This window comes from Fukomys damarensis, unplaced genomic scaffold (assembly GCF_012274545.1).
Source record: "Fukomys damarensis isolate Sample0158 unplaced genomic scaffold, DMR_v1.0_HiC HiC_scaffold_24, whole genome shotgun sequence".
NCBI lineage: Eukaryota > Metazoa > Chordata > Mammalia > Rodentia > Bathyergidae > Fukomys > Fukomys damarensis.
The window spans coordinates 2,645,293-2,657,479 of record NW_022900936.1 but is presented as its reverse complement, the minus strand read 5'-3'; the positions used below and the strand labels follow the sequence as shown (position 1 = coordinate 2,657,479).

Genomic DNA, 12,187 nt, shown 5'->3' with positions numbered 1-12,187 from the left:
CCACTAACCCCGAGGGATACTTTTGTGCCTTAATTTCTGTGTCCTAAAATTGTAATGAAACAGTGGAAATTATCCTTACAGATTTCTCTTTTCAGATGGAAAACAAAATCCTCATGCTTCTTAAACCAACCCTGAAATTTGATCTGAGTGTTGGTCATTTCTGCACAACTACAAATGTGCGTGTGACAAACACAGGTCATGCTAAGGACACTTTGTTCTGTGCTCATGGGACAGGAGGAAGAGCCGAGCATAGGTTTTTTAGGTTTTTTTTTTCCTGAGTGAAAATATCTTATCCATTGTTTTACCAATCACTTTAAAAAAATCAGTTATTGAAAAATAACCAAATCCTCTAGAACACTAGACTATAACAATAAGTGTTGGTTATTAACTATTATCAGAGACTAAGACAATCTTTCCTGGGATGTTTGTAGAATAGCTCAGTGTTTTATAGTCTAACATTTTTGTGTCTTTATTGCAGTCTTTCAAAATTGAGACAAAAATCTGCATTTTCATATAAGAGAAATTTGCAACAGAAAGTTAATATTCCTCTCATATATTTCCTCTTAAGAAGTAGGTAATGACTCATGCAAATCTGCCAAATTAGCTACACACCAATGATAACCCAGCTTTGTTTTTGTAAGAAATACATTACCCAAAACGTAGATTTGGGAGACCATACTTGCTAAGTGTGTACTTCCTGTGGGACATACTGGTGAAAAGCTCTTGCTTTAGGCCAGTTGAGAAATGAAAAGGGATGGCAGCTTTCACTAACATACCTGATTTCAGCCTTTGTAAAGAGGTTTCTTCAGAAGAAAATAAATTATTCAAAGACATTGTCTATGTGCCAGGGTTGCATATGCCTACTTTAACCAAGCAATTCTCTCTCTGTTTCAGGATCTAGATTTCTCATCACACCCACGGGAGCCTTGTATATTAAAGATGTACAGAACGAGGATGGATTGTATAACTACCGCTGTGTCACGCGGCACAGATACACCGGGGAGACCAGGCAGAGTAACAGCGCTAGACTTTTTGTATCAGGTAAAATCTCATCAATGCTGTGTGTGCTGTTTCTGTGACTCCTGTCATATTGTGCTAGAAAAACGGCACAATTTTGGACGAAAATGAAACCTTCAGGCTTTTATTTTTGCAAAATATTTTGCTACCTGTAAAAGGCTTCTAAATAAGTACCAGCAGAATATAATGAAAATATAGATACTCAAGTGAGGTCATTTCATGGTTTGAACAGCTCGCAATTCCTTTGAGCCAGTGCGATTCCTGCTATGAAAGCAACACTCCCTGCCCTACTTCTTTGCTTGTTTTATCATCGACAAATTGGTACCATCTTGTGACAGAGCCTGCATCCTGTGCTAGGGGTCAAATCTTGTTTCTCAAATGAGACCTCACGCCCCTGGGGAAATTGTCCCCATCTAAAATTACAAGGACATTCATATCTGCCCACCTCCTGGGATTATTCTTCATGAAGAAGGTATCTGAGTTGATTCTACTCCGCTAAATATGTCCGTCCTAGGCTTTCCTTCATGGGATTCGTGCTCGAGAAGATATCCACACGTCATCAGCACGAGTGGCTTGCTCTCAGCCCGTCTGTTAAAGGACTCACTCACAGGGGGAGGTTGGGACTTCAGTGTGTCGCAGCATGCCGAGGTGTGCATCTCGGTACTAGAGGGTTAAATGCAAAATAGCTGGCCTTCACCTCTGTAGATTAAGAATGCGGAGTTTCTCCCTCGCTGAATACTTGCTGGAGTGCAGTGTGAGAGGACCCGAGACTGCAGCCCTCCATGCTGGAGGCTTTTATTTTACCCGTGGTGATGCTGTAAGGGGAGAGAGAGGCAGAGGGGCTGCACCCGGGGGTCCTTGAGAACATCACCGCCGCCTGCTGCCCTTCTCAGTTCACAGGCACCCGGTTGTCAGGACCTACCACTACCACACGTGCGTGTCAGAATTCAGTGACGTTTGCCTCTGAACTTGGAATGGTTTTGCTTCTTTTTTCATCTTCATCATTACTTCCTTCTCGGCTTGATGGTCTTCAGGGAGGCTGCATCACCAAATGAACAGCTGTCCTCCTAGCCCTTGGTGACTCTGTGGGTAGCACAATGTCCCTCCCCCTTGTGCAGAGCCTCCTAGAGACAGTCTTGTCTACACAGGAGAGGAAACTCCTCAGGAGAATGTGCAGACAGGAAAGAGTGATTCCAGGCAGAGACTGTGGGTGTGAGATTCACTGGCGGTTGGCATTAAATAAGCATTTCTCCGTGCCACAGGAGCATTTGCTGCCTGCCGGGGCTTCCTGTGGAAATGGCCCGCCAGTTACAAGGGTCCCAGGTCCTTCCTGCCTCGGACAAAGAGTTGGAAGAGACAAGCCCATAATGGTGCCAGAAGTTTATTTGAAAAGTGTGGGGTGAAGGGGTAAAGTTGGTCTGTAGAGCAGCTCGGTCCAAATAGAGGAAAGGCTAACAGCGAAACGGCAGTGTGTTCTGTCTGGGAGACCCACGGTGGGCCACAGTGCAGAATCTGGGTCCCAGACTCCTCTGGGCCTGGGGTGGAACCACTTGAACCCAAGGCGAGGACAGAAGGCTGTGAGAGTTCTCGGCAAGGCCGGGGATCTCTCAGGAGCCCATTGAGCTGAGTGGCTGTGAAGAGGATCTGAAGGAGAAGATCCAGGAGGCAGCGGCCCTGCTGGAGGCCCCATCCTGGGAGAGGCTGGCCTGCAGGGAGAGGCCCACTCAGGATGCAATGACAGTGGCCAGGGACGCATGGCTGGATCTGGGTGCCTCTGCGCTCAGTTTGGGCTGAAGAACGGGCTCACATTTGAGGCCTTCAGGGGCATCCAGGGAGAAGGCCAGGAAGGGTTGTTCACGGACAGAGGCTGCTCACCAGCGAAGGCGCCCATCTCACTGTAAAGTGGAGCCAAAGGGGCAAAGTTTTAACCCTGTGTAACTCTGTCACAAGAAAAGAGTGGACACAAATCATAGGAAAACTATAACTATAACTGGGGAAATGATTCTAGCCTTGAAATAGTGTTATAAATCAGAAATAAAATAAGTCAGGAATAAAGTGGCTAACCAAGAGGCATCTGTGAAATGAGAGATGGCATAATTTAGGAAAAAATTAGAAAGAGTGAAATGTTACAAGGTTAAAATAAAATTAGAAGGAACATATTGGAGAATTCACAGCAGAAAACACAATATGAAAAAGAAAGCCTAGTGAGAAAACGTGCAGAAAGTTAAACATATAGCAAAAAAGGATCAGGTATAATTAGAGTTGCTTTGAAATTAAATAAAAAGTAGACCAATAATTCAAGAAATATTCCTGTATTTAATGGAAGCACAATGACAATAGGTTGGATGATACTTGTTTACCTGCAAAATGAGCCCAGAATGATCAATATGGAACGTACTTTAGTAAAATTATAAAGTGTGAAGACACAGAAGATAGGAGATTGCTTTAGCATCCAGGGGTTACCTCCAAGTGATGTTGAAGGGACAATAGGAAGTACATAATAAAGTAGAAAAAAGACAAAAAGAGTAAAAAGTAAGCACATTTTTTTTAAAAAAAAAAAAAAAAAAAAAGAATAAAACAGACTGACCTAATGTCTTCTCAAATAGTTGATTTCTATATTAGGTCTGGGTTAATTGGGCTGATCCTCCTTTCTTCAGGAGAACTAAAAAGGCTGGTTAGATTTCCTTTTTTAAAATCTGCCTCAAGTCATTGGAGCGAATGTGGAAAGCAGAGGGCAGGCATCCTGCTCCATGTTGCTCCCCCACCGCCCCAGCTCTGTCCTTCAGGCTCGTGCAGTGATTCGGCTGTGAGCGCTGTGTCTTCGTCCGTCCAGGGCAGAAGCCTGGGGCGGGGCTCGTGGTGAATGAGCACAGTTAGCCCCTGGGGACTGGCAGGCGGCTTTCTGAGTTGGGTGCCCCCCTCGCTCCCGCCCCTCCTTGCCTCACCGGCACGGCACATCGTTTGTTCCGATTATCAGCACCTGACAGGGTGTGCGGTGAGGCGTCCTTGGGACTCTCACTGAGATGAAGTGCGTCTTTGAGTGAAAACAGGGAAGCCGTGTGTCCTACGGGGTGCCGTGTGCGATTCCGTACCTGTGCGCACTGCGTAATGTTTTAGCCCAGTTAAACATGAGTCTCCTCAAACAGCGACATTTCTTTACAGTGAAGACATTCAGATCCCCTTCCTCTAGCTTCAGGCACACAGAGCATGTTACCACAGCCCAAGGCCGCCCTCCGCACAGCGCCACACCGGCGCTACTTGCTCCTGTCTACCTGGGCCTCGTGCCCCGGCTCAGTCAGTCTCCTTACCTCCCTGCTCTCTGTGCTCTCAGCCTCTAGCGGCGGAGATCGGTGCTCTTAATACTCCACGTTGGAGTGAGACAGAATGGCGCTTGTCTTTGTGTGCGTGGCTCGCTCAACATAATGATCTCCAGTTTTGTGCACGTGGTCACCGGGGACAGGGGCCTTCCTTTTTGTGGCTGAATAATATTCCACACTGTGTACATGCCGCGTTTTTGGTCTCCATTCATTAGGTGCTGGACAGCCGGTGATGCCTTGGGCAGATTTACTCTGCTCTGGACTCATGGCCGGGGACACCGAGCATCTTTTGATGCACTGCTCAGTCCTGCATATACATTCTCTGCTAATTTATCTACTTAAACATTTTGCTCCCTTTTTAACTTTTTTAATACTATAAAAATGTAGAGGCTCTTTGCATTTTGGGGTGCAAATCCTTTATCAGAAACATGACTTGCAAGTCTGTTCTCTCAGTCATCCTCATTTTATTTTCCTGCTGGTGCCTGTAGAAGCTCATAAATTCTAAATTTTGATGATATTTAATATATAATTTTTGTCTGGTGCTTTGGTATGATGTCTGAGAACCCTGCCAAACCCAAGGACCTGAACACTTTTTTATGTTTCTTTCTTCTGGAAAGTTTTATGGTTTTGTAGACTCTACACTTAGGTTTATGGCCCATGTGGGGTGGATTTCTAGAAGTAGGACATATGATGCAAGGCTCACAGTTCTTCCTTTAATATGAATATCACATTATCCCACCCATTCTTTATAAAAGTCATTAGATATTATGCAGTATTCTCTTAAGGAACATATTTGAGTGCTTTCTGTCATTAGTTTTGGCTAGAATAACAGTTTTAAGTACCATCTTGGGGTACCATCAGAACTTGGCATATTTTGTTTCCTGAAATTGTGGGTATCCTGCAAAGAAAATGAGAGATCTACTATCAAAGGTGGCACCTTCTTGTGCTACTTTCTTTAATCCTAACCCTATTGGCTATTCTGAGCAAAATGATACATTTTGTAACTATTTTTTTTCAGAGTAATTTATGATATGCCCACTCTTCCAGTATCATGGTACAATCTGTGCTTTTCCAGTAGTAAAGTCTGTCACTATATCCTCATGATTCTTAACTAAATTAAAGCACTTTCAGGATAATACTACAGGCCCTCTCTCCACTTAATATGGATATACATTTTCCAACTGTTAAATAATATTCCCATGCTTATTAGTTATCTTTTTCTGTTTCGGGGAGACAAAACATGGCACCACCACTTAAAGGAGGAGAGGTTTCATCTGGCTCAGGGTTTAGGGGATTCAGTCCACAGTAACCTGCCTCCAAGGCAGAAACATCATGGGGGAAAGGCGTAGGCGTGGTTGGGGACAACTGCTGACCTCATGGCAGTCAGGGTGCAGAGAGAGAAGGAAGAGCTAGGGAGAGAGTTGTAGCCCCCAAAGGTCATCCCCAATGGCACACCTCTTCCAGCCAGGCCCCACCTTGTAACAGCTCATTTAGCTATGGACTGCCAGTGGGTCAGCCCACTGGTGAGCGCAACACCCCATGATATAGTCACTTTCCAAAAGCCCTGCCTCTGAGCGCAAGACTTTGGGGCAACATTCTAGATCCGAACTATAGCACCTCGGGATTTACACCGTCCACAAGTCGGCCACCTCCTTGGTGGTAAAGTCACAGGAGGTTGGGAATGCCTGAGATCCTTTTTGGAGCTGGCTCCAGGAACAGTCTTCTTTTTCTAGATCATGGAACCTACTAGGGGTGCAGACTTCCAGTAAGATGCTGTGAAGAGCAAGCCATCTTCCCAGAGAATTCTAAGGAGTTGTAAGATGTCAGCTCTGAGGCCTGTGTCTTCTTGATGCGTCCATCCATGAGAAACTATCTTGTTCCTCAGAGCAATACTTCACAAAGTCTGCCTGAAGGGAGAAGGAAGCCAGGAGCCTTGCTGGCTGGGACACCCCAGCTGACCTTGTAAACCTCTCACTTGGATCCCCACAGCAAGCATGTGAATGACCTGAAGAGTGAAGACAAGGACTCTTCAGCCAGTGAGAGGTGCAGCCTCTGAACCCCAGCCCCATGTTCTTCAGGAGGGTACTAGTTTCCCTCCCCCTAACACATTCATATTCTTATTAGGTGCAAGGAATCATCAAGTTTATAATGGGATCCACTCTAAGGAGCACAAAGAAATTTGGAGGTTTCAGCCAAGTGTTTCTGCTGTTTCCAGTCTTGTGTGTTGACTGCCCTTAGTGGCAAACTGTGTAATCACAGCCTTTTAAAGAAGTCTTTCTAGAAGTTTCCATTGCTGTTCTTGTTTTGAAATAGAGAAGTTTACTTTTCTCATACATTTAAGAAGCAAGCTTGGCAGTTCCTGGTTGACCAAGAACTGGGCTTGTGTCTTTCTGTCCATCATCCTCACGTTAGGATCCACTCCCAGGGCTAACTCGTAGCCCAGCATGGTGCTGAAACTCCGGGAATCACACACTTTCTCCAAGTAGTGGAAAGAAAGGCAACATGGACAAAGACACACCTCTCAGCTCAGCCACTCTGCTCAAAGTGGCATTTTCTACATCCTTTTTTCTCCTCATGTATCTCATTGGCTGGCATTTATTTTTGCAGCTGTATTGAGATATACATGGCTACTAAAATCATATATTCAAGCTGTGCAGCTTCACAGGTAGACACATGCATAGCTACACAGACAGACAGACTGATGTAGTGAGAGGATTACCACAATGAGGCTAAGTCGTCTGTCCATCACCTGTCCTCACATAGTTGATGTGCTGAGAAGGTCTAAGATCTCCTCTGGTCTTTACAGTTTAGATATACAGCACAGTATCATTAGCTACGGACGCTGCCTAAGCTGGCTGTCCAGTTCTTGCAGAACTGACAATAGCCACGCTACCTGGAGTACGGTGGTACCCACTGAAGTTTTGACATATATTTCCCTGGTAGTGAAGGGTAGTGCGCATCTCTTCCTGTGTCTTCTGGTTGTTCGCATTTCCTCCGTTGACGAGTGTCTATTCAGGTCATTAGTCCACCTTCAATCGGATTGCTTCTTGATAGTGGTTAGTGTCACCATAGTTCCGCCTGCATTCTGGTGCTTTGTCAGATGAATACTTGGCAAATATTTTCTTCCTGCTGGAGATGTAACTCAGTGGCACCGCACCTGCCTGGTAAGCACAAGGTCCTGAGTTTTATACCCGGTACAGACCAAAAAAAAAATATTTCCAGGTAGAGGGAATGTGGAGAATGAGGTAGCTCTCCTACAGGTGTTGTGGGAGTGACCGTCACAGGAATAAAATGGAGCATCCTCAAATGACGAAAACCAGATCTACCCCATGGGCCAGCCCTCTCAGCTCTGCGTACATGTGTGAAGGAACAAAATCAGCCTTCCAGAGATGCCTGTGTGCCCAGATACTCGCAATAGCTAAGAAATGGACTCAGTTTATACCCCCATCAATGGGTGAATGAATTCAGAAAATGTCGGATGGATAGATGAATTATTAGCCCCCAAGGAAGGGTGAAATCTCATTGCATAGCAAGACTCATAGAACTGGAGGACACTGGGTTAAGTGAAATAAGTGAGGCACAGGAAACCACAAGTGTCTCCTGTTCTCTCTCCAATGTGGAAGTTAAAAAATAAAGTCTCCCTGGGTGGAGAATGGGGGTTACTGGAGGTTGTGGAAGGGGAGCTGGGCCGGGGGAGGCTGGCCTGGGTCGATGTGGGCTCAGAATGTGTACTGAAAGATCACACTGGATATTTCAGTTTATTTGCAAGTGAACAGGAGCCCCAACTGGTGTGTGAGCTTCAGCTGATTCTGGGCAGAAAGGCCATCATTAGGGTTTTCATTTTCTGTCCCCATACAAACCCTGAAGATGTGCTTTCAGAGGGGTTCTGCGTACACCCTTGGGAGGCGTGGAGCCCGGTTTCCGGGAGACCCCGCCGCCTCAGCCGCCCCTGAGAGCTCTGCTTCCTTCCGCAGACCCAGCGAACTCGGCCCCGTCCATGCTGGATGGGTTTGACCACCGCAAAGCCATGGCGGGGCAGCGCGTGGAGCTGCCCTGCAGAGCGCTGGGCCACCCTGAGCCCGATTACCGCTGGCTGAAGGACAACTCGCCCTTGGAACTCTCGGGAAGGTTCCAGAAGACGGTGACGGGCCTGCTCATTGAGAGCGCCCGGCCCTCAGACTCAGGCAGCTATGTGTGCGAGGTGTCCAACCGGTACGGAACCGCGAAGGTGATTGGCCGCCTGTCGGTGAAACGTAAGTCACACGGCCTGGCCGCGGGGCGCCTCCCCGTTGGGGCTCCTGAGTTGCTCCCTCCAGAATGACCGGGGCCTCGCAGTGAGGCCTTGAGGTCGGAGCCCACACCTTGAGGTCCTTATGTCACAGGACGGCTGGATTTCCAAGGGGACGACCAAGCGCACCCCCAGAGAGTGTCCCCAGAGCTTGCCCTGGCTGCAGGACCCAGAGTGGCCGGCTCATCTGAGAGCACGTGAGGAGGCCCCGCTTTCCGCAGAGGGCGGTTTGCAGACGTCTCTGTACATTCCAGGGGGCTGTGAGCAGCGCAAAGGCCGGCGGGGTCACCAGTGCGGGTCTGGCTCCTGATGCACATCCCGCAGACGGCGTCCACACGCTTATGGCAGTGAGCTCACTGGGTGCTTGGAGGCGGGGGCCAGGCCACCAGGGGCAGGAGGGCTCTGCCCTAGGCAGGGCCCTCAGCCCTACCCAGGCAGAAACCAGGACCTGGTGAATTGCCCAAGGTCACATGACCAGAATTAGACTTAGGCCACAGGGCCTTGGCCTGACAGGGATGTCTCTTAGTTGCCAGTAGAACACTGCTCCTATTTATATATTTGTTTGTTTATTTGTTTATTTATTTATTTGCAACATGCTCTCCCTGTGTAGTTCAGGCTGGTCTTGAACTCAGTACCTAGCTCAGGAGGGCCTGGAAGTTGTAGCCATCCTCCTGCTCCGCCTCCCAAGTGCTGGGATTGCAGTCATGTGCCACTGCACACAGCCAGTGTTTTTAGCACTTTCATTTAACGAGCTAAGCTCAACAGACTGAACCACAGGCCCGCACACAGAAGAGGGAAGCATTTTCCTGCCTTGATTTGTTTTCCTGCCCCATGTCTGTTTACAGAACAACCTCTTCAGGGTCAAGTACAGTGATGGCAGCAGTGTTGACAGGGTTTTTGGACGCCTAAGAGAATGCACTTAAATATCCCAGTGACTCCCTGAGCACTGCATGTTTCACTCACGTGCGCAGGCTGGGGTGCAAGGAACAGAGCACAATGTCTGTACCATGGCAACTCTAGTAGAAGTCCCTGTGGATTAAGCCACATAATACAACTGGTGAAATTAGGCCCACAAGTTCAGAAACTTTATGTTCAAATGCCTTTCACTACTCCTCATTTTCTATCAAGTAAATTTGTATCTTAGGCTGGTCTCCAAGGCATCTTGTGAAAAACCCATCTGGTCATATTTCCTATTGCCTTGCTCCCCCAAATTTGGGCCAAACCCTGCTAAAAGTAACTTCTTTCCAGTCCCCTGACAAATCCCTTGTGTTCTTGTGTGCTCCCTCCGCTTGCAAGATTCCTCTAAACTTGCCTACAAAAAGCAGCCCATATCCCTGTCCAGGGTGAAGCTTGCAACTGTTTTCAACTCCAGTTCTGAAATTCTTTCCCCCTGTTCCTCTGCTTCTCCCCGCCCCCTCACTCCCTCACTGTCTGCATCTTAGAGCCTATTTGCAGGAAGACCTGGGTTCCTGTGTCCACCCCTGCTGCCCTCTGTCACACCTGAAGGAGTCTCCAGGGCTCCTCACCTGTTCCCTTGTCCCTCCCCACACTTCCTGTGGCTGTGGGAGAGCAGCACTCACTGCCTCTCTCCATGGAAAGCATTCCCTTGGCTCCCAAGTTCAGAACACTCTACTCCTCCAGCTCTTTTCTTTTTAACCTTCTATTCCTTTGGCTTTAAATCCCATCCTTCTGAAAGGAAACCCCAATCCTTTATGCTTAGCCTCAGCTTTCTCTCTGAATGTCAGCCACATGTGTCTCCCAATTTTATATCTGCCACTGAGCCCTGCAGAAAACAGGACAGGAAATCAAACGGAAGTCTCTGCCATCTCTGTCTTCCAAATGGCTCTCCTGAGGAATTCTTCCTGCTGTCTTCCAAAAGTATACCTTTCCTCTTGATCCCTCTCTGGGTTTAAGTCCTGCATGTCAATCTGAGGGGGCTTCCCAGCCCTGCCCTGTGGCTGTCCCTCTCCAGGATGGGTCTCAGAGGCTCCTCCAGGAGACATGCATGGCGCCCCCTACTGACCAGTACCCTCCCCTCTAAGCCGTCCTGAACAAACCATCCATGGATTTTCCCAACAATGTATTTGCCTATGCAACTTGCTTGCTCAACACCTGAATGCTTTTCTTCATTCTCTCTGATATTATTACAAAATTTCAAGGTCTCTTATAGCTTCTTCCAGACCCCTTTTATAATTTTCCTCCCACTTTTCTCCTTCGTGGGCCTTATGTTGGATCCAAGCTAAGTCAGAAAGTCTTCCTTGTACTGCCCTTTGGGAGGGTTAATCTCGATCCTCATCTTAATTGGATGGAGAAGCTGGTAGGGAGTTAGTGAAGCCCACGTCTGGGTGTGTCTGTGAGAGCTTCAGAGACAACTGGCAGGAACAGCAACCTGAGGGGAGACCCACATTTAAGAGGATGGCGGCCCAGGTGGGACAAAGTAAGAGGAGGAAGACACCCCCAGTACATGCTGTCTGGCTCTTTAGCCCTCTACCTGCTTCCAGGCCACTGTGAGGTCAACCTGTTTTCCACCATGATGTTTCTGCGTCACCACAGTCTTGGAGGCCATGTTGGAGCTAGGCTACCATGAATGGAACCCACTGAAACCCTGAGCCCAAACAACCCCTTTCTCCTTCGAGTTTCCTCTCGCAGGTGTTCTGTCACAGAGATGAGAAGCCGACTGACTTCCCTGTGGATCCCTGCCGACCTCAGTTCTCCTCACCCTGGATAGTAGGGGTTTTCCTGGCCTCCCCGTTGATCCTTCCCCATGTCTTCTGCCTCCACTGGCCTTAGCCTCACTCTGCCTGGCCCTCTAGCGATTGTTCTTGTCCTTGTCTCATTAGAGTGAAAGGTTGAGCTCCTCGGACCCATAGATTTCATGGTTTGTCAAGGTGCTAAGTCAGGAGCAACCAGGATGACAGCCTAGTCTGGCCATTTACCTGCGGGGTGGGCTTGGTCACGTTACATAATTTCTCTGCATGGCCATTTCCTCTTCTGGAAAGTAGCAGCCATAACACCAAACTGAGAAGATGATAGGAAGACGACATAAATAATGTATAAAAACTCTTTGGTGCCGCCGTGGCTCACACCAGTGGGACTGGTGGTTTTGTCCATCTCGCTCTCGTCAGTGAGCTTAACTTCGTCCTTGCCCGGCATAGGTGTTCAGTAAATACTTTCTACACTGAACTGGATTGTTGGATTGGAACATGAGCATTCAGGAATGGGCGTGCCACCCCTCTCTGCTCCTCCTGCCCTGTCTCACTCTATTTTGTGCACATGCACCTTAACGGCACCTGATTTCCTCAGGTGTTAGTGGCCCCAGTAAGCCCCATGCAGCACGGCAGTGAGTGTAAGAGTGTCTGAGCGTAGATGAAGGTCAGCCTTCCCAGCTACTTTGGGACGTGGCAAGTAGGAGTTCTATGTTCAGGCCCCTGTGTCCCGTTTGGTAGCTGGCATCTGACACTTAGTATCTAGGGCCAGCGCCAACCCCACAATACCCTCCCTGAGAAAGCAGCTTGCCCAATATGGGTCTAGTCGTTACTGACTGAAATGAAGAAAAGGCCCACAG

The 12,187-nt window shown here is 47.9% G+C and overlaps 1 protein-coding gene across 1 annotated transcript in view; it reads left to right on the top strand.

The window, feature by feature from the left end:
* The window catches only part of Dscam (DS cell adhesion molecule), a gene marked incomplete at its 5' end in the record, with an annotated part of 531,581 nt that overhangs the window by 297,175 nt on the left and 222,219 nt on the right, over positions 1 to 12,187 (top strand). The window contains 2 exons of the mRNA XM_010636598.2: positions 895 to 1,041; positions 8,309 to 8,587. Coding sequence (XP_010634900.1) covers positions 895 to 1,041; positions 8,309 to 8,587 — 426 coding nt within the window. The remainder of the gene's footprint in view (positions 1 to 894; positions 1,042 to 8,308; positions 8,588 to 12,187) is intronic.